This window comes from Notolepis coatsorum (assembly GCF_963971535.1).
Source record: "Notolepis coatsorum genome assembly, chromosome: 8".
In the NCBI taxonomy this organism is placed as follows: Eukaryota; Metazoa; Chordata; class Actinopteri; order Aulopiformes; family Paralepididae; genus Notolepis; species Notolepis coatsorum.
In genome coordinates, this window is record NC_140172.1 from 83039412 (window position 1) to 83061858 (window position 22447).

A 22447-nucleotide genomic window follows, 5' to 3' on the forward strand; every position below is an offset into this window, starting at 1 on the left:
TCTTGTGGCTAGCTTCTGATTGATGGCGAGCTAGGACCCTTTTCCCATTACTGCCACACTGTAATTTTTTCCTGTGGCATACGTTGCAAAAACACACACCTGGCTCTTTTGTTTTTTTGCACCATGAACTAAAAGGCTTGTTATCATACAAACAAGTAGGGCTGTACCAAATGTCATTTTTTAACATTCAAAGCTTCGATTGAAGTATTCGAACGAAGCTTCGAATGTCTATAAAAAAAAAAGTATTAATTAATTTGTTTTTTATTGAATCCTCAATTTGAATAAAGTGCTTAATCTGATTGAATTAGTCTTTTTCTTTTATTAAATCAACTTTCTTTAATGAACATCAGTTCTCATTCGTCAACATAAATAATAAGGGTACGGTTGGTATGAAAGTGATGGTGACGTCTTATAGTATAATATTAGTGTAGCCTAATCTTTAACTGCAACTGTGAAGAAAACCCCCATTGGTTTAAACAGACAAATAGACAAAAAAAAATATTAAATTTGTTTTTTGTATTTGTATTACCATTCTCTGCCACCACTTTGATCATCCTAAACCATCCTCTGCCAGCGCTATTTGTCTATGGAGATGTTCACCTTCTTTGCAGGGCTATAACTTTTTTAATTGTATTGCTAAATTGACATTACTATGGCCCATTCAACATCAATTATCTATCGTTCAGGATGTAGGAACGTTTAACTTTTTCATTCACACATTCATACTAAAATACCGTCTAGAGTATAAATATGTTTTTATCGTTTTCTGCAGTATTTCATAGGACGTGAGATATAGGCATAAATGCATACGGTATATAAGATTATCAAATGCAGTTAGATACCGATCCATGCTATATTAAAAATTTCAACTGTACATGGTCCTAAACGTCATGACTGATCATCTGCGGGTGAACGGAGGGGGTCGTTTATAATTAAATGGCCGACGTTAAATGATTGATGTATGGGTGATATATTGATCAGAGCAGTTTGTATAGAAAATTATAAAGAAAAACGCTGAAACTCACGTCAGTCTCCTCGTAGCGTTGGGCGATGAGAGTGGAGCAAACTGATCCCAATTATGTGATGTTGATCGATGCGATCCATTTCCGGTTTGTATATTACTAATTAGGGATGCCCCCCGGACCCCGGTTTTAAACGGGAACCGGTACTATATTAGAAAATACCGGAGTATTTATAAGCGCCGACGTCCTCGGTACTGCTATCGATACTCTAGAGAAATGATTATTATTATTATTATTATTATTTAAAAGTTGTGAACGATCTCTCCTCTCTCTGTCTCTGCACGAGAAGCGAGCCGCAGCGAGTCATTATTACACACACTCCTCGCGAGTCGCGCTACACATACGGGTACTTCGTTCTTCTACATACGGGTACTCCTTAATGAAAGCACTGTCTCCGTGCTGACGCGCGCTGCACACAGACATAGACAGCTCTGAGTCTGCATGCACTGAGTCGTGATGGCGGATAGAGCGAAGCGTTCTAAAGTATGGATATACTTTACAAGGGTCAATGCCGACAACGCACGTTGCCACAAGTGCAACAAAAGATTTGCCAGTAAGGGTGGCAATACGAGCAATCTATCAAAACATTTGTTTGCAAAACACTATATTAGTGTGCAGAAATGCGCCGTATTCGACTGCCTTGCGCGCAGTGGTCCATCTGCATCCACGTCCACTGCAGCCGGTAAGCCAAGATACAGAGTTTCCTAGGCTAATAACGAATTATTACAAATAGGCTAATAAACAAAATAATTGTTTAGCTACAAATACTACAATCTAAAAACTTTTTATAGATCGTCAAGCTGAGGTCAGCCACCAATGTGTCCCAGGCCAGTGAGCCCACCACACCCTCTACCTCCACCACCCAAAGTCCTTTCTCCCTAGCAGCTAGAGGAAAGATGACAGAGGATAGGGTGAACGAGTGTCACAGGGCTGTGACAAAGTTTGTTGTCAAAGGCCTGCACCCGTTCTCTACAGTGGAGTCCAAGGACTTTAGGTAACAACTAATCATTCAGTGTATATCGTTTTTTTTGTATACATAGTTGTCCAACTTGTCTGTTGTTGTTATAAGTTATTATTGAAGCAGCTATTCCCACCACTCCACACAAATTTACAATAATTCAATAATTTCTAATCTTTACTGTAGGGAGATGACCAATGCTCTCAACTGCAAATATAAAAATCATAAAAAAATTATCAAAAAGAACCGATAAGAGTATCGATAAAGTACCGAACCGTTAAGCAGTATCGATAGGAGTAGTATTATCGATAAAATCTTAACGATACCCATCCCTATTACTAATACACGTCCAAATCATGTTGATTATTGAGTTATGGCAAAGATCCATATCCACGGTGTCTGTATTGAGCCCCGGGACGATAAACGAGTGGCCGGACGAAATTAGGGGACGGACCGAGCTCCAACGGGCACTTCCGGTTTGGCAACTCGCCGATCGGCCACCAGGTGGCGGTATTGAAGCGTTGCAGAGTTGTGATGGCTCAGACAGCATCAGCCAAGACTCCGTGGGTGAAATATGAATACCATGACGAAAATATGAAATATTGATCTCAAACACGCCTTACGGCGTGATTGGCAGACAACGCATGGCGGAGAAACCCGCCTTAAAGGATAACTCCACTATTTTGGGAAATTAGCTTATTTAACATCTTCCCTGGAGTTAGACAAGAAGATGCATACCTTTTTTGTCTCTGTGCGTGCATTTTAGCTTTGGGAATAGATGCTCCGTTAGCATAGCTTAGCTTCATCACTGGAAGTGAGGCAGGACAGTAGCCTTACAGTGCCTTACAGTGTATTGCAAGGTCTGACATTGACCAAACTTGATATGCATGACCTTGGTGGGCTCTAGGTCAACTCCTGAAAAGGGGGTCAATGTCAGACCTTGCAATCAAAAGTTAGGGGCGCACTGAAATTATGGCAAGGGTTATTAGCCCCCTAACTTTTGATTAGCCCACCAAGGTCATGCATATCAAGTTTGGTCAATGTCAGACCTTGCAATACACTGTAAGGCACTGTAAGGCTACTGTCCTGCCTCACTTCCAGTGATGAAGCTAAGCTATGCTAACGGAGCATCTATTCCCAAAGCTAAAATGCACGCACAGAGACAAAAAAGGTATGCATCTTCTTGTCTAACTCCAGGGAAGATGTTAAATAAGCTAATTTCCCAAAATAGTGGAGTTATCCTTTAACACGTGATTGGCGGAGAATGGGTTAAACATTTAAAATTCAAATGTTGATTGAATGATCGAAGCTTCGAAGCATTCGGTACAGCCCTACAAACAAGGGACTAAACACGTTTCGCAATTATGCCACAACAATGTTGAACCCACAACCGTAATTTTTTTTTTAATCCTATTACCTACCCACATTCAAAACCACTCTCAAAGAGCACCTACGGGAGGCTGCAATTGGAAACTGGCCACCGTAAATGTCCAACCACCCCCCCCCCCCAATGGACAGTCTCCTCCCCACCGTATGTATATATTTTTTACCACCCACCCACCCCCTCCTAATGTACAGTCTGCTCCTCATCATATGTATATAATTATTTACTGTTAGGATCTCTGGGTAACAGTACTGTATATTTGCATATCGTATATGTGACAAATGTAACAGTACTATATACCTGTATGTCATGTATGTCCCTATGTCATAAATGTCATAATGTCATGTATGTCATAAATGTCACTATGAATTGAAAATGGGGGATTGATTGATATTTTTATTAACAGATTGCAGAATGGGTACAATACAGTACAGCTCAATACACACAATTGTTAAGGGGATGCAGACCAGAGAAAGACTTTCATCTTGTTTACATCAGGGTCGCCCATTTACAATTCATCATAATATGAATTGATAATATGGGACCCTGATGTAAACAAGACAAACGTATTACTCTGGTCTGCATCCCCTTAACAATTGTGTGTATTGAGCCATACTGTATTGTACCCATTCTGCAATCTGTTAAATAAAGTTTTCATTCATTCATTCAAGTTTCCCCGCTTATATGGGCTCCGATGAGTATCAGAGGTGAGAAATAAGTTTTGTTTGGGTTTTGTCCGCTAAAGTAGGCCTAAGGGCTTGTGTCCACCAGGGACGTTTTATGAGTTGTCAGCTCCTTTCTGTCATTCATTTCTATGCTGGAGACGCGACAGACGTTTTATGAGCTCTCGGCGGCAGCGTTTTTGGTGGGAGCGCTCCCAGCTCATAAAGTTGAAACTAGTTCAACTTTTGGAAAGGAGCGTGCTCATCAATGTAACTCATCGAGGAAGGGGCGGAGCCGCGGCTGGCGCGAGCCTCAGAAAAACGCTCGGAGCTTTCTTTTTTCAAAGCGGTCCGCCTTGAAAAAAAGGCTTTTAGTGGACACATAGCCTAATGCAGGATTTGTGCACATGTGTTTTCTGACATAGCCTAATGATGTGAATGCGTTTCTGCTACTGGATATACCAGATCCAGAGAGATACGGAGTTAAGCTAATAAAGGATACTCACAACCACAGCAGAGGACTCACGTAGTTGTACTGTGAAGTAACACGACAATGACAAATGTGTTGTTTCTGTTTTTCTTTTTGACATAGTTGCGGCACACGTAGAGCCATATGAAATCCGTTTTATTATTTTCCAAGTTCCATAAAAATTTTCCCAAATTCTGTTTTTTCCGTTTTAATATTTCAGAATTCTGTATTTAGCTTTTTATGCTCATTTTGCCATCAGAAATATTGTCTAATAAGTGGGAATGAATAAATGTCCACAATTTAATAAGATATAACAGTCCATTTAATGTATTTTTTTTATTTTATTTTTTTAAACTTAAATTTTTATTTGCAGTTTCCATTTAATGTTTTTAAGTGCTGCAACTCAGAAATACAGTTAAATTTTACACAATAATTTTCAAATAATATTGTGACAAAATAAAAATGCACACAAAATAAAAATACACATTTCAAGTGTAAACAATATACAGCTAGCTACCACTGACTCTACCACTGACTCACAATGACAATGTCAGTAGCCTAGCTATATCTATTATATTGTGATATAATATAGTATATAATATAGTAATGCATAATTTAGGCACCTTTAGTTTATTTCGTTTATAAAGGACAGTGTGTACTGACAATCATTTGCATTAAACAAATGGATGGGTGCACCAGATTTAGCAAGAAGCTATCATTTCCATTTATAGTCCTATGTACTGTAACGTTTCATAGCTATTTAATCACAATAGTGTCAGTGATTAGCCTCGCCCTCTAGCTGTATATATTGTGATCACCAGGGATCATCGTTAGGTAGTGGGTGTGTTTTGGGAAGATCTTCGCACGTGTTTTTGCGGGTCCAGTCCACAGTACGTTGACAGAATTAGCAAAACACCTTATCGCCGGAGGCATAAAAGTCATTAGGATACTGCTCTGCTCTGAATTTAGGGCTTATTGCGGAATTTCTTAGCTTCTTGACGATGTTAACAACCGAAGCAGCCAGACCCTTGGACACTGCTGCATGTTGTGTGTAACCCGCTGTAGCGTCCCCGCCTCCCCGGTCATGTTAGCTTTGCACCAAACGTTTCATCTCCTCCCGAAAACAGATTAGGCCAAATTCTACAATATTCCACGTTTTACAGTTGATTCCATTTTTATTGGTAAATTCCGCGATTCCGTCCGCGATTCCGTGAGCGCGGATTTCCTATGGCTCTAGGCACACGGAACAAGTTAACAACTCACAACTACAGCCCCCAGTAGCCTAGCCAGTCTCTTGAAACATTGCTATCTTCAAACTTCCATTCCTCTCGAAACTTTCTTTTGTTAGGTGGTCCCGCTCATCCTTTTCGTCTGAGAAAACCGTGGTGGGTTTTCTTTTTAGTGGCCGGCTTACTCCTTCCATTTAACGCTATTAAGCTAACGTTAGCTAATCGGTATAGCAGGCGTGCGTAACGTTACAGTTCAAACAGGTACATAAGCAGGTGGTGGATGTGACGTCGGTAAACAAGGAGAGATTGACGCGCAAGGCTGCAAAAAAGGCGACTGTCTTAAGACCAAAACATAGCGTCGTTTTAATAATTTTACATGACTATTTTGTTACCCGCCATGTGGCGGACAGACCTCTCAGACCTCGCAAATGTCACTCATCAAAATCACCTAAAACCTGGCCGCCATTGGCGCTTGGCGGGTGCTTATGTTCCATCTACAAATCATAAAATCCGTCACGACTCCGAATCAAATTGACGGAAATCCGTCTCAATACGGAACGCTTTAATGCCTGTATATACCTTTGATTTGGAAATAGTAACGTGTTCAGGCGAGCAACGCGAACGCCTTTAGCAAAATCCACACAGCGCTCCATAACGCAGCTTCCAGGAATTAGCCCGGATCACTCTGAAACTATACAATATTCACCACGGGATAACACGTGAACGTATACATGAAAAAATGTACTATTTTTTTTATATGTTGGACGAGAGATAGTGACTGTCAAATGAGCCATAGTATTGTCTCCATAGCTATAATATAGAATATAGATATAGCTCTGCAAACATCATGACGCACAGTGAAAATGCCTATCTTTTAGCGAGGCCCATTGACTACAGGATGAGGATAATAGCTGGCGCTGAATGAGTTAAAGAAGACATGTCCGGCCCATGGGGACATTAACGTGTGTCGTTAATACATTTGATTTGAGTCACAGGTTCGATTCCTGCAACAGCTAATTTGTCTATCCCTTTGTGTCAAGAGCAAGACAACAGAGCTCTACCTGCTCAAATACCTGCTTCTTTAAAATGATTCCCTTATTTCTGACAAAACGAAAGTCAAATGCTTTCAATTGACCTTTGCTTTTTCCTAAAGTGACCTGTAGTGTGTTTGTGTGTGAGAGAGTGCAGGATGTGTGGTGTGTGTGGTGTGTGTGTGTTCATGTGTTTGTTTGTCAATGTGAACCATAACCAAACTTATAACAACTACAACAAAACAATTTCACTTTTGAGTCGGACTGTTTCAAACAAACTTAGGTGTGAATGTGTCCAGAGAGAGACAAGGACTCAAAGATACGTCACTAACCTGGGTTTGGACATTAGACTTTAGAGGTAGATTCATGTTGGACACTCCACTCATCTGGCTCACTATTGGCTGGCGGTTCTGTGGAACGAGACAGCAGCAACCAATCAGTAGCTAGTATGACTACCTCATGGTACACTGCCACTACTAATGCAAAGTCAATGGGGCCACACTTCAGTCTGTAACAAGCTGTAAAGAAACACTGAAACCTACTCCACAGTACTCTGGATATCAGCTTCCGGACTGCACAACTAACAGATCAGGAGATGCTGAAACCTACTCCACACAATACTCTGGATATCAGCTTCCTGACTGCATGACTAACCGATCAGGAGATGCTGAAACCTACTCCACAGTACTCTGGATATCAGTTACTGCATGACTAACAGATCAGGAGATGCTGAAACCTACTCCACAGTACTCTGGAGATCAGCTTCCTGACTGCATGACTAACAGATCAGGAGATGCTGAAACCTTTATTACATTTTTATTTTTATTTTTTTAAATGTGTTCCTCACATTCACCCATTCACTCACACATTCACACACAGACGGTGGAGGCGACCATGCAAGGTGCCAACCTGCTCATCGGGAGCAGTTAGTCTCAAGGACACTTCAACATGCTGAGGAGCGGAAATTGAACCAGGAACCTTCTGATCACCAGACAACCGCTCTACCTCCTGAGCCACTGTCGCCCCATGACACTGTCATAAGGAACACCTTGATGTCTGTTCTAAATTAGTTTCTTCAAGCCCTGCACGCGTGGAAATACTGATGTTGCTGTAATTAAAGTGCATTTGTATCCATGAGTAATGACTGCTTTAGCGCTTATTGGAGACAGATCAGCTGAGTCATCAAATAAAGATGCATGCTGGATTTTTCTTTTTGTTTCTGACACTGTCTCATTTGGTATGTGTGGTTGCAAACATGAGTGAGTGAGTGAGTGAGTGAGTGAGTGAGTGAGTGAGTGAGTGAGTGAGTGAGTGAGTGAGTGAGTGAGTGAGTGAGTGAGAGAGTGAGTTCAGTGAGTGAGAGATTGAGTTCAGTCAGTGAGAGAGTGAGTGAGTTCAGTGAGTGAGTGAGTTCAGTGAGTGAGAGAGTGAGAGATTGAGTTCAGTGAGTGAGTGAGTGAGTGAGTGAGTGAGTGAGTGAGTGAGGTATCTCATCACTAGTTGCTGTGGGTCTTGAGTGAGTTCAGTATCTCGTGTCATCACTAGTTGCTGTGAGTTTTACCAGCTGTGCTTGGAGCCGGTGCTGTAGCTGGAGCCTCAGGTTACTGGGCTGGGTCGGTACCACCACAGGGGGCCCCCCCGGTCTCAATCCAGTCAGCCTGACTCCTCCCCCGGGCATCCTCATCATCGGCGGGTAGCCCCCACCCATCCGCTGCTGTGCCATCTGGGCTCCCATCGCCCCCGGGTGGAAGCTGGCGTCGTGGGCCAAGGCGCCATAGCCGTGTGGCACCATGGCGCTGCCCTGCAGGGTGTAGTGGTGCTGCGCGTACAGGGGGGGCTTCATGCCCACCGTCAGGTCCGAGCTGGTGGTGTGATACTGGTCTGGCTCCCCCTGGTGGCCCTAGGGAGACAAGAGATACGATAATAGAATAGAATAGAATAGAAGTGAGGGAGTGAGTGAAGGAGTGAGTGAAGGAGTGAGTGGAGGAGTGAGTATGTTCTTAAACACCTATTTGTCCTAGTGTGGGGTGAGGGAGTGAGTGAAGGAGTGAGTATGCGTGTGTTCTTAAACACCTACTTGTCCTAGTGTGGGGTGAGGGAGTGAGTGAATGAGTGAGTGGAGGAGTGAGTATGTTCTTAACACATTCCCCGCCAAACACGTTGTACGACGTGTTTGAGGATCATGTGAATTCCGCCAATCCACGGCGTACAACGTTATTGAGATCATATTTCATTTTTTCGCCATGGTATTCATAATTCCGCCACCCATGATCGGGCGAGTTACAACCGGAAATGGATCTCTGGTGATCTCCGTGCATCTGGGAAATGCGTCCGGCAGTCACATATTGTTGCGGGACTTTAGACACACATCCGTGTATATGGATCGCTGCCATAACTCAATAATCGATATGATTTGGGCGTTTATTGCGCCATACAAACCGGAAATGGATCTAGTCGATCGACGTCAAATAAGTGGGATCTTTTTCCTCCAGTCTCATCGGCGAACGGTAAGAGGACAGTAACGTTACTTTCAGCTTGATTTATTCTTTTCAATTCAAACCGCTCTGATCAATATATCACCCATACTACATAAAGCATTTACTGACGATCACGGAATTATAAACGACCCGGACCCCCCCCCCCCCCCCCCCCCTTCATCCGCGCATGATGAGTCATAACGTTTAGGATCGTATTCAGTTGGATTTTTTAATATAGCGTGTATCGCGAATAAACTGCAATCGATAATCTATATTATGCGTTTCGGCCGATAACTAGCGTTCTAGGAATTACTGCAGAAAACGATAAAAACATACTTATATTCTAGACGGTATTTTCGTATGAATATATGAATGAAAAAGTATAACGTTCCTACATCCTGAACGATAGATAATCGATGTTGAATGGGCCATAGTAATGTCAATTTAGCAATACAATTTAAAAAGTTATAGCCCTGCAAGAAGGTGAACATCTCCATATGCTTAGAGTGGTGGCAGTGATCATACATTGATGGATATAAGCGTGGCAGTTCATGTGTTAAACACCTACTTGTCCCAGGGTGGGGTGAGGGAGTGAGTGGAGGAGTGAGTATGTTCTTAAACACCTACTTGTCCCAGTGTGGGGTGAGGGAGTGAGTATGTTCTTAAACACCTACTTGTCCCAGGGTGGGGTGAGGGAGTGAGTGAGGGAGTGAGTATGTTCTTAAACACCTACTTTTCCCAGGGTGGGGTGAGGGAGTGAGTGAGGGAGTGAGTATGTTCTTAAACACCTACTTGTCCCAGGGTGGGGTGAGGGAGTGGAGGAGTGAGTATGTTCTTAAAACACCTACTTGTCCCAGGGTGGGGATGCCCAGCATCTTGTCGATCTCCTCCAGCCCGTCAAAGTCCTTCAGCACAGAGTACAGCTGACTCAGGAGAGCCCCCTCGTCTGAGAGGCCCTCCAGCCCCACGCAGCACCCCCCCTCCTCCTGCGGGACCCCGTACGTCGGCCTGGCAACCACACAGTTCATCATGGTCACACTTCAGGTACAGTACACACACAGTTCATCATAGTCACACTTCAGGTACACACACACACACAGTTCATCATAGTCACACTTCAGGTAACACACACACACAGTTCATCATAGTCACACTTCAGGTACAGTACACACACGGGGTGGACGGTATGGTCTAAAATTTATATCACGGTATAATTTGAAGCATAGACGGTAACGGTATATATCACGGTATCAGTGTTTCCGTTAGAATAATTTTTTTTGCCTAATAGGCAGGCTATATAAAGAATGACATCCTCAAGGCATGTAGATTTATAATATTTTAACTTAAAACTAGGCTACTTTTGCGTATAAAGTCATTATATTCCAAATAAAATAAGTCCCGAGTCGAGACTCCGTGCTGCTCCCATTGCAAACAGCGGGGCTGGATTTTGCTAGAAGCATATGCAGCTGCAGAGCCGCAGAGCCAGTGGCTCTTTCAGGTCGTTCAGCCGTTTGGTGGGGGGGCGCTGTTGAGCGGGCCTGTGACCAGACCTGAAAGAGCCACTGGCTCTGCGGCTCTGCAGCTGCATGCTATTTCGCAAATCCACTGCTGCAGCAGCCGTCCTCCCGTCGTTATCATAACACTACACACATATCATAATGTTTACAGCAAACTGTAGTTGATCACCAGGTATGTTTTATTAACGTAGAATAATTCATATAAGAAAAGGTAAAAAAGATCTCTTACCTTTCTCCACTGGTTAAAAATGCCAGGAACTGAAATTGAAACTTGCTGTGCGCCGCGGTGATATGTGTTTATTATGAAATGACAATTGCGTGTTGACACGCCCAGTGCGCCCACTGCGCGAAGCCTCCTAAATAACTTTTTCCAGTTTGCACATATCTATTATCTATGACTAATTCGATCTATTTTTAGGGGCAAATGCGATTGAAATAGTCGCGCTGTGGTTACATGACGTCATTGCTATTTTAGAGCTGCCCTACCGGTTACTCGGTATAGTCAAAATCCATACCGTAGAGCAAATTCATACCGTTTATACCGTATACCGTTTATACCGTCCACCCCTAACACACAGTTCATCATAGTTACACTTCAGGTAACACACACACACACAGTTCATCATAGTCACACTTCAGGTACAGTACACACACAGTTCATCATAGTCACACTTCAGGTACACACACACACACAGTTCATCATAGTCACACTTCAGGTACAGTACACACAGTTCATCATAGTCACACTTCAGGTACACACACACACACAGTTCATCATAGTCACACTTCAGGTACTAGGGCTGACCTTCGAAGCTTTTTTTGGCAATCGAAGCTTCGGGGCCGAGCTTCGATTTTAATTCGAAGCTTCGATTTTTTTCTTTTTTTTTTTTTTCTTTTTTTGATTTTAATTTTAATTTTTTTTTTATCTTATGTTGTGGGACTTGTACAGCACTTTCATAAACTTTGTTGTTTTTAAATGTGCTCTATAAATAAAGTGGGTTGGATTAATTAATTAAGTAGCCCCTTTCGTGACTGAGCCAACAAGGTTTCACTCGGCTGTGTGATTTAATTCAAGGTGGATCGCTGTTGTCGTTTGAACAACTTCAGATTTCATGGGAACTACCAATCCCCCAAATCAAGAATGTTTAAGATGAATGAAGTAAGATTTTGATTATTTGAAATATGGCCTGTGTAGACTAAACTATGCACAGAATTATGTCAGTCTACAAGGTCCGGATTCTACATGGTCCGGCAATGTAGACCTTGTAGACTCCACTACAGACCAATTATCAGTGAATGTTCATGCATTTTTAAGAAGGGCAACTTCCACAAAAAAACAAAGAACTCGCCAAAACATCTCAGTAGCACCTTATCTAAATTTTATTTCCTATTTTGTTTATTCATCCCAGTATCTTTCTTTCTTATGTGTGGAATTCTACAAGGCATGTAGGTGTATATGTATTTGAGGATGATATCCTTCAAACAGGCAATAGTGATGATATAATTTGGGCAGTGCTGAGCTGGGTTAATTTCCTCCAGTGTATTTGTCCCCCGGCCCCACCCAATGGCCTCATGCGCGCACACACACACACACACACACACACACACACACACACACACACACACACACACACACATTTACATTTAGTCATTTAGCTGACGCTTTTATCCAAAGCGACTTACAAGTTCTGTACGACAAGACAGCAAGAAGGGTACAACTCTATCAGCTGAGTAACAATGTTTATCAAAGTGTTGCATGTTACAGTGTAGGTTAGTTTATTAGGAAAAGTGCATGACAGTAAGGTTAGTCACGGTTAGATTTTTATTTTTATTTTTTTATCATTTCAGATAATGGTTGAAGAAGTGAGTCTTTAGTCGACGGCGAAAGATTGGACGGGATTCGGCTGTCCTAACTGGGATGGGTAGTTCTCACACACACACACGCACGCACACACACACACAAATCGAAGTAAATTTTTTTTTTATTTATTTTTTTTTTAACTTCGATTTTTTTTTAATGTTCGAAGCTTGTGCCATCGAACGAAGCTTCGAAGTATTTAAGACAGCCCTATCAGGTACACACACAGTTCATCATAGTAACACTTCAGGTACACACACACACAGTTCATCATAGTCACACTTCAGGTACACACACACAGTTCATCATAGTCACACTTCAGGTACACACACACACAGTTCATCATAGTCACACTTCAGGTACACACACACACACACACACACACACAGTTCATCATAGTCACACTTCAGGTACAGTACACACACAGTTCATCATAGTCACACTTCAGGTACACACACTTCATCATAGTCACACTTCAGGTACACACACACACACTTCATCATAGTCACACTTCAGGTACACGCACACACACACTTCATCATAGTCACACTTCAGGTACACACACTTCATCATAGTCACACTTCAGGTACACACACTTCATCATAGTCACACTTCAGGTACAGTACACACAGTTCATCATAGTCACACTTCAGGTACACACACTTCATCATAGTCACACTTCAGGTACACACACACAGTTCATCATAGTCACACTTCAGGTACAGTACACACACAGTTCATCATAGTCACACTTCAGGTACACACACACACACACAGTTCATCATAGTCACACTTCAGGTACACACTTCATCATAGTCACACTTCAGGTACACACACACACACACAGTTCATCATAGTCACACTTCAGGTACAGTACACACACAGTTCATCATAGTCACACTGCAGGTACACACACACAGTTCATCATAGTCACACTTCAGTTACAGACACACACACAGTTCATCATAGTCACACTTCATCATAGTCACACTTCAGGTACACACACACACAGTTCATCATAGTCACACTTCAGGTACAGTACACACACAGTTCATCATAGTCACACTTCAGGTACACACACTTCATCATAGTCACACTTCAGGTACACACACAGTTCATCATAGTCACACTTCAGGTACACACACTTCATCATAGTCACACTTCAGGTACACACACTTCATCATAGTCACACTTCAGGTATAGGATAGGGGTTTGTGCTCCATGCTGCGCACAACTGCTTAGTACACCATCCTACCTTATTCTTATTGGACACACACACACACACACACACACACACACACACACACACACACACACACACACACACACACACACACACACACACACACACACACACACACACACACACACACACACACACACACACACACACACACACACACACACACACACACACACACACACACACACACACACACACACACACACACACACACACACACACACACACACACACACACACACACACACACACACACACACGGCATTTAGGCACCTACAGTTACCATTCTTGTATTCATTGATGTTTCTAAATTGTGCACTAAATTGTTTCTGAGCTCGAAACACAAGAATGTCATTACCTGCAATGTCCTCTGTATTGTTGTGTATTTGACAAATAAAATAACTTTAACTTGAACTACCAGAAAGTACTACTACTCCTCTAACCTCATACTAACAAATTTTTAGTACACTTGATCTCAAGAAGGTGCTTAACTCTTTCAGTGCCACTCACAAGATTTCTCGGGTTTTTTTATAGGTGGTTGCGTGCCACTCACAAGATTTCTCAGAATTATTATTATTATTATTTTTTTGCTATCTGAAAAATTATTGCATCACCCGAGCCTACCCGAGTATAGCCGAGCTGCGCCGGTGATCACTGTGGAAAAAAGCACCCCCTGTCGTCTCCCAGATGACATAAGTGATTTTGGAATGGACTCAATGAAAATGAAGGGGAAAAAAATCCGGTACTCCACATTTTCCAGTTCACTGATCCAGCCGGGGTTACCACAGTTCATTCTGGAGCCTCAGATCCCCGCGGATCATGGAGATCTACAGTGTTGCGTTGGATCCATACACGTATCGATTTTTTCGAATGGTAATCAGGTATTGGAATATACCAGTTGGATACCATCTGATGTCAGGTAAAGACTCTATGTTATCAGTGGTAGGATAATCGGAGTAAGTTTGATGAAGTTATAAGCTGTTTTGTGAAATGTCTTCTTTCGGTTTCACTGTAAAAGTCTGTGAGGAAATCAACGGAGCGATTATCAGTGCGCGGCCGTAATGTGCTTGCGTGCACGTATAATATTGATCATCTAGCGTTTATTTGAAAACGATTCATAGAAAGGCAGACGAATATCAACGTTGTGGAATACCGTAATTCCTCTAATAGTAACCGGGTCTCAAATACAAGCCGGGTCTCTATTAATGGCCGGGTGCGCTCTTGAGCTAAGCAACTATAAGCCGGCCTCCTAATACAAGCCGGGTTACTAATATACTGAGCTGCATACTGAGCTAGTTACTTGATTTCACTTTGAAAACGTTGAAATGACCAGTGACCACCTGTAATTGCACTGTTTACTATTTCATACAGTACTTGGTTTCAATAAATGAACCCAGTACATTTTACTGGGTTCAAACTGACACAAGATGTTGATTTATTCATTATGATCCGTTTGAAAATTTGAAATATAGGCCTCCCTCTTATACAGGCCTCCTCCTAATACAAGCCTGGTACCCGCTACAGTTGAAACAAATACAAGCCGGGGTTACTATTAGAGGAATTACGGTATTCCACTAAAAGACGATTTTCATAGAATGCTCCAGAATGAGCTGTTTTTTATATCAAAACAGGGGCTTTTCTAACTGCTCTGAAACGGAAACGACGCGATAAAAAAACAATCTGCCTTCACAGCACTGACTGGAAAATAGTCTTTGATAATGCGATGGGCAGATTAGACACATAGCCATAATTTAAAACATAGATTAGGCGATATTAACGTTAACATTGGCGCCGATGGTGGCATTCAAGCGGTAAAACGGAAAACCAGGCGTGGCACTGAAAGAGTTAATGAGCTCAGTGGCTTTTGGTCAATGTTAGCATGGTGTTATTCACCGTCAAATATGAAAAGAAAAAATCTAATAATAATTTATATTCTCCTTTGGTTCATTACAATTTACTCAAGCATAGTAGTAACAGGCAATATTTCTGACACTGGGAATACATTCCCTGAGGTCCATAGATGTCCCTAGATACCAAGAACATGCAAATGGACCTTGAAGAAGTGGTGTAATCTTCCATTTATTTGGGTACATACTTTTAGGCGAATTTACTGAAAATATGGCTAGGGCTTAAGAGCTAGGAAAACCTTGCTTCATCTGTATTAATAAGCAACAAGTACACTGTTGTGGAGTGTAGTTGTGTAGTTGTGTAGTACCTGTTTTGGTTCCCATAATGCTCAATGGGCATGATGCGTTCCGGCCACGGTGCCGTCTGATTGGGTGGTGCGTGATGCTGCGGGTAGGTGGGGTTTCCCATCTCCATCTCCGATTGAACTGTGTGGAAAAGGAAGAGGGGCGTTCGTCAATTTCTGTCTGTCCATCTCTCCATCAGATCAGATTTATTTATTGTCATCTTTCATACAGTACAGCGTAAACTAGTGAAACATTTTCGTCTTAGCTCCTTGGCTTTGTAGCAACGATATCAATAAAATAGGACATCAGAAAAAAGCACTGGAAAGAGGAGATTTGGCCCGATCCATAGATGTATGACTTGGCCATAATAAGGTCATTTATAGGCCTGATATTCTATATTCATATTTCAAATTGTGTCCGGATGGCAAAATTCAGTACTGTATCTACAAAAAAACCTGTAAATCATCTGCCCTTTATTCATTTGCTTAGATTTTATGTACACTTGATCTCAAGAAGGTGAATGAGCTAAATTGTTCACGTCCGGTCAATGTTAGCATGGTGTTATTCACCGTCGAAATGAAACAAAAGAATTATAATAATAATAATTGATATTCTCCTTTGGTTAATTACAATTTACTCAAGCATAGTAACAGTACCTTATATATTATAAACAGAGCAGTGGAGTAGACACTGTTTGTGTTATTATTAAATCATGGAAACATACAGCCACACAACAACAGAAACCGGATTATCAAGTTTGCAGACGACACTGCAGTCATCGGAGTACAGAGATGAGCTAGTCCGGCTGACGCGTCGGTGCAAAGACAACAGCCTTGCACTAAATGCCAGCAAGACTAAGGAGCTAATCGTGGATTTTTATTTTACTTATATTTAGTTGTACTTATTTTATTGTACATACCGCAGACAGTTTATTCTTTATTGTATATAAATACTTGCTTTTTTATTCTGTAAATTGTTGCTTTTGGCAAATTAAACGATCTGAACAGCAACCATCTCACACTAGTGTTATGCGGCAGTCAGGACCTGTTTCCTTTGCTTTGCATTGGGCCGTACAACTGCCCTTAGCTGTGATATAATATACCACATATATTATACCATATACCACATATATTATACCATATACCACAGTGAGCTGATGCTTAATTATCCTACTCACCGTTCCCCATCATCTGCATGTTGACCATATGTCTGGTGCCAGGCTGACCACTGGCCCTGAGGGGCAGGCTAACATTGTGGACCATTCTCCCCTGCTGCTGCTGAAGAGCCTGGCCCATCATTGACCCTACAGGTCCCTGGGGGCCCCAGCCCTGCATGGGGCTCCGCAACGACCCCCCGCTTAGCATACCTGAAAGAAACATTAGGAAAAGAGAGGATACAACTTAAGTTTGTTGTCCCATCTCTGCCTGATCAACTGTAGCAAGGGTATTCTCATTCAGCATGATAGGAAGTTCATGTGAGGATGTACACAATTCATAGGGTTTGGAAGGTTACTTGTGATTAGGGATGTGCATGACTGACGAAAATATTATTTGAATAGTCTACTGTTCTTAACACATTGATTGCCAGCCATTGTACCCATCAAAGTACCCAGTCTGCCACCGTTGAAAGCCTATGGAGATATTTACCTTCTTTGCAGGGCTATAACTTTTTAAATTGTATTGCTATATTGACATTACTATGGCCCATTCAACATCGATTATCTATCGTTCAGGATGTGGGAACGTTATACTTTTTCATTCATACATTGTTGTGTTAATACCTTCTAGATTAGAATATAAGTATGTTTTTAATCTTTTCTGCTGTAATTCCAAAAACGCTAGTTATAGGCCCAAACGCATATGATAGATTATCGATTGCCGTTTCTTTCCCATACACGCTATATTAAAATTTTTAAATGGATATGATCGGTATAAATTATGCTTCATCATGCGTGAAGGAAAGGGGGGGGGGGGGGGGTCGTTTATAATTCCTTGATCATCAGTAACGGCTTTATGTAGGTTGGGTGGATATATTGATCAGACTGATTACAAACAAGGAAACGCACAATCGGGCTGAAAATAACATTATATTCCCCTTACCGTGGGCCAATGAGACTGGCGGTGAAAGCTCCCAATTATACGACGCCAATCGCCTAGGTCCATTTCCGGTTTGTATGGCGCAATAAACGCCGAAATCATATCGATTATTACGTTTAGAAAGCGATCCATATGTACTATAGTGTCTGTCGGGAGTCCCGTAATGAGATGTGACTGCCGGAGGACTTTCCTCGATGCACCAATGGCACTTCCTGTTTTTGCGAGTGTAACTCGCCCGACCATCCACCAGGCGGCGGTATTGAGCCGTTGCAGTCACATCTAGGGTCCCGCTAGGGCATCAGGGGTTGGGTGGATGAATTATGAAAGCCATTGCGAAAAAATGAAATATTGATCTAAAAAACGCTGTACAGCGATCTTGGCAGACAACGCATGGCGGGCAATAACGCTGAAAAGCGATTTTGGCGACCAATGTGTTAAGACCAAATATTCGAAAAGTCGAAAACTGAAATTTATGTTTCAGTTTAAATTCAGTTAAAATGTTCAGTTTCAGTTACATTCAGTTATTCTTTTTAATAGAATGGATCATTAAAATCAAAGAGTATTGCACATAAATAGGCACTTCAGATAATGCTTCAGAACGTTGATCGGCTCAGCTGACCGACAATAAATCAAAATGACACCATTCACCATTGTAGCCTATAATAACAGCATTGCATTGGCCTATCAACCGGTTTTAACACATTCGGGGGCCAACCACGTATATATACGTGTTTCGGCGCCATGCTTAAAGGGCCAACCACGTATATATATACGTGTTAAGGTTGTTTTGGCTTTTATTCCATTTTAATATCCTACTCAATGTCACCGAGCGGCACTGCAGATTTACCCTACTCTTGGAATTCGGAAAAGTGCATTACCGGTCATATCCTCGTAGGGGCGCTGTCTCGATAATGCAGTGTTCCCTGTTACAGACCGGTGTTTTTTATTTTTGATCTTGAATGGACTTTTCTGTTGGCCTAAAGCTATGCGTGTAGCCGATCGCCTAGAATAGTTTTTGGGACGCTGAATTCAGTGTGCAGTAAAGGAATATAGCATCAGCCAATGGACATATGGATCTACCAGATGGCGATCGATAACTGGGAAATCCTTTTTGCAGTCCAACCGGCCACAGGTAAGAGCTTTTTCACGTAAATTACATGCTGATCAGGTAGGGCTGGGCGATATAACGATAACGATAAATATCGCAATATATTTTAATAATCGATATCGAATATCGAAAAAAAAAAAAAAAAAAATCTTTTCTAATTTAAAATACAGTTTGAAACCGTCTGTACACAGTAGGCTATGTGTGCTAGCAGAACTAGACTCCAGTCACAAGTCACGGTGCACATGTGCGGTGGTTTGTCCACCAAAAAAGCGCCAAAAGATCGAAAATAAACGAGCAGAGCCAGAACTGTTCAACTCCCCTGGAGCCACAGCCAGCAGAGAAGCCGGTTTACTTTCGCTTTTAAACCAGCTGCAGCCTGAGAACTGGAGTGTGAGGGGATGTAACACTAAAGATGGCGGCAATGACAAAGAATTGCTGCAAAATAAACATACATCTGTTGTTAAAAAAAAAGAAAATTATACTTATAACAATTCGATAATTATCGATATCAAGAAATATGATAACATTATCATATCGTTATCGCAATATGATTTTTTTTCCATATCGCCCAGCCCTATGATCAGGCCTTGTTATCATACCCAACCAGCCGATCAGCGAATGTGGCTACTGAGGCTAATGCCGTTATTGGTAATCAATAATCAGAAACGACGTCCCCTGCCCCCCGCCCCCTTTCATGCATTCATGGTGGACCATGATACCGACAATATGCATTTTGAGTTTTAGCTCTAGCTTGTCTATAGCCGAAACGCCATTCGATTTAACGTTATTAGCTTAGCACCCTATATCTCGCGTTCCAGGAAATACCCCAGAACATTCTGCTATAACGTTCATATTCAAGACGCTATAAAATGGGGACGTATTGATGATTTTTTTTTATTTAAGGCATATTGAAGGGACGGTTTATAGTGTCAATTGACAATGAGAATGGACAGATAGCAATAATATAAATTATAGATTTAGCTCTACAAACAGCCTCACGCACAATGAAAGGTTATTATGAAATGCTGGCCGTATAGAGTTGGCCCTGTCTAATCCCAATGGCCCTGAATGTGTTAATAAACAAACAGTAGCATGTGCATCTTTTAGATCAATTAGGCTATGAAAATTAGGCTGCCTCTAAATATAAAAATGTATTAAATAAGAATGGTTTGCTTCACTAAATTTGTTTTATAATAATAATTATATATATTTTTTTTTCGACCGACATGAAAATCGAATGTGGAGACTGGCATGACTATTAGAAAATTCTAAAATTCTAACTCATCCCTACTTGTGATGGGCCCATCTCTATGACAATAACATTTTTAAACTTTGTTTCTAGAACATTCACCTGCGCTGGCCATAGCTGCCTGGTTGACCACGCCGCCATGGCTTCCCATCAGGCCTTGCTGCTGCAGGAGGGAGTATGGGCTGGTGTTCCGGGAGGGTGGAGGGAAGGGCCTGGTGTTGTTGTTGGGGTTGGGGTTATGGTGGGGAACCATGTTAGCATCCAGGGACAGACTCCTGACTGGGGGGCGACCTGGTTGGCTCATCCTGGCCCCGTTGAAGTCTGGTGGTGGGAGGAGGAGAGAGGATCAACTATGTCAAACTGGAACCAACTGCCATTACATCTAACACATAATTACCAGTAAGACAATTTTCAAAAAGAAATTGAGAACAGCAATTTTACAGAAAGAAATCATTTTATGACATACTTTTTAAATTGCACCCCAAATTTGGGCATTTGTGTGGTGGTTTTTGATCGATTGAATGAAAACTTTATTAACAGATTGCAGAATGGGTACAATACAGTACAGCTCAATACACACAATTGTTAAGGGGATGCAGACCAGAGAAAGACTTTCGTCTTGTTTACATCAGGGTCCCCCATTTTCAATTCATCAGGACATATACTGCTACATCTATACATTTATGACATACCAGATTTGCAAATACAGTACTGTTTGTGATACAAAAAGAGTCCAGAAAAGAGAGTATATACATTTGACATAGAAACTGTACATTGGAGAAGGTTGGGTAGGTGGGGTGGGGTTGGGGGGGGGGGGGCTGTACATTGGAGGTGGTTGGGTGGGTGGGGGGGGGGGTTGGTTAGGAGGGGTGGGTGGGGAACACTGTACAACTGTACAAGCAAAACTGTACATTGGAATATTGACAAAACCATACTTGGTCAGTTACTCTACATTGGAGGGGGTTGGGTTAGGACATTTACAGGGGCCAGTTTCGAATTGCAGTCTCCCGTAGGTGTTCTTTGAGAGTGGTTTTGAAAGTGGGTAGTGATTCACATTCCTTTACAGCTTTGGGTAGGGCGTTCCACATTGATGTGGCATAATTGCGAAACATGTTTAGTCCCTTGTTTGAGCCGAATCTGGGTTTAACATGATTTGTGGAGCTCCCTCTGGTGTTGTGGTTGTGGTATTCACTGACCTTTGGGAAGTATTTTGACATGTACATGGGTACCTTGTTCGTGTAGTGTATCTTGTAGACCAGGCCCATTGCAAGTTGCTGTACTCTGTCGTCTACTCTAAGCCATCCTAGGTTGTCAAAGTGGGCAGGGGTGAGGTGGGTTCTAGGAGTAAGGTCAAGCAGTAGTCTGACCAGTTTGTTTTGAGATGTTTGTAATTTTGTTTTTAGCACCTTTGAGGTGCTTTGGTACCATGAGGTGCAAGCATAGTCGTAGTACCCTTGAATGAGTGCTCCTGCCAGAGTCTTCAGGGTATTCTTGTTTACCAGAGAGGAGATCCGGTACAAGAATCGAGTTCGTTGGTTGACTTTTTTATTACATTGGATGCCATTTTGTCACAGGAAAGATTAGCCTCTAGGATGGAACCCAGGTAGGTAATTTCTACTTTCCTTGTGACAATATTGTCACCCACTGTAACTGAGAAGCCGACTCTGTTTTGCCCATGTGTAATGATAATTTGTTATCAGCGAGCCATATGCAGATTCTGCCTAGTTCCGAGCTGAGGGTTTTTTCAACCTGTAACTTGTTCTTGTCAGAGACCAGCAGGGCTGAGTCGTCCGCGAACAAGAACAAGTTGCACTCAGAAGCTGACGACATGTAATTTGCATAAATTAGGAACAGTAGCGGTCCTAGTATGCTTCCTTGTGGAACACCACAGCTCACTGTGAGGGGGGGGGATAGAGTACTGTTTACCTCCACCATCTGTTCTCTCCCCTCCA

At 42.0% G+C, this 22447-nt stretch overlaps 1 protein-coding gene across 1 annotated transcript in view; it reads right to left on the reverse strand.

The window, feature by feature from the left end:
* Positions 1-22447, reverse strand: part of LOC311233496 (nuclear receptor coactivator 2-like) — a 158669-nt gene that overhangs the window by 47887 nt on the left and 88335 nt on the right. The window contains exons 12-17 of the mRNA XM_084320463.1: positions 20598-20816; positions 17220-17408; positions 16066-16183; positions 10081-10240; positions 8317-8655; positions 7088-7165 (exon numbers count right to left, since the gene is read on the reverse strand). Coding sequence (XP_084176589.1) covers positions 7088-7165; positions 8317-8655; positions 10081-10240; positions 16066-16183; positions 17220-17408; positions 20598-20816 — 1103 coding nt within the window. The remainder of the gene's footprint in view (positions 1-7087; positions 7166-8316; positions 8656-10080; positions 10241-16065; positions 16184-17219; positions 17409-20597; positions 20817-22447) is intronic.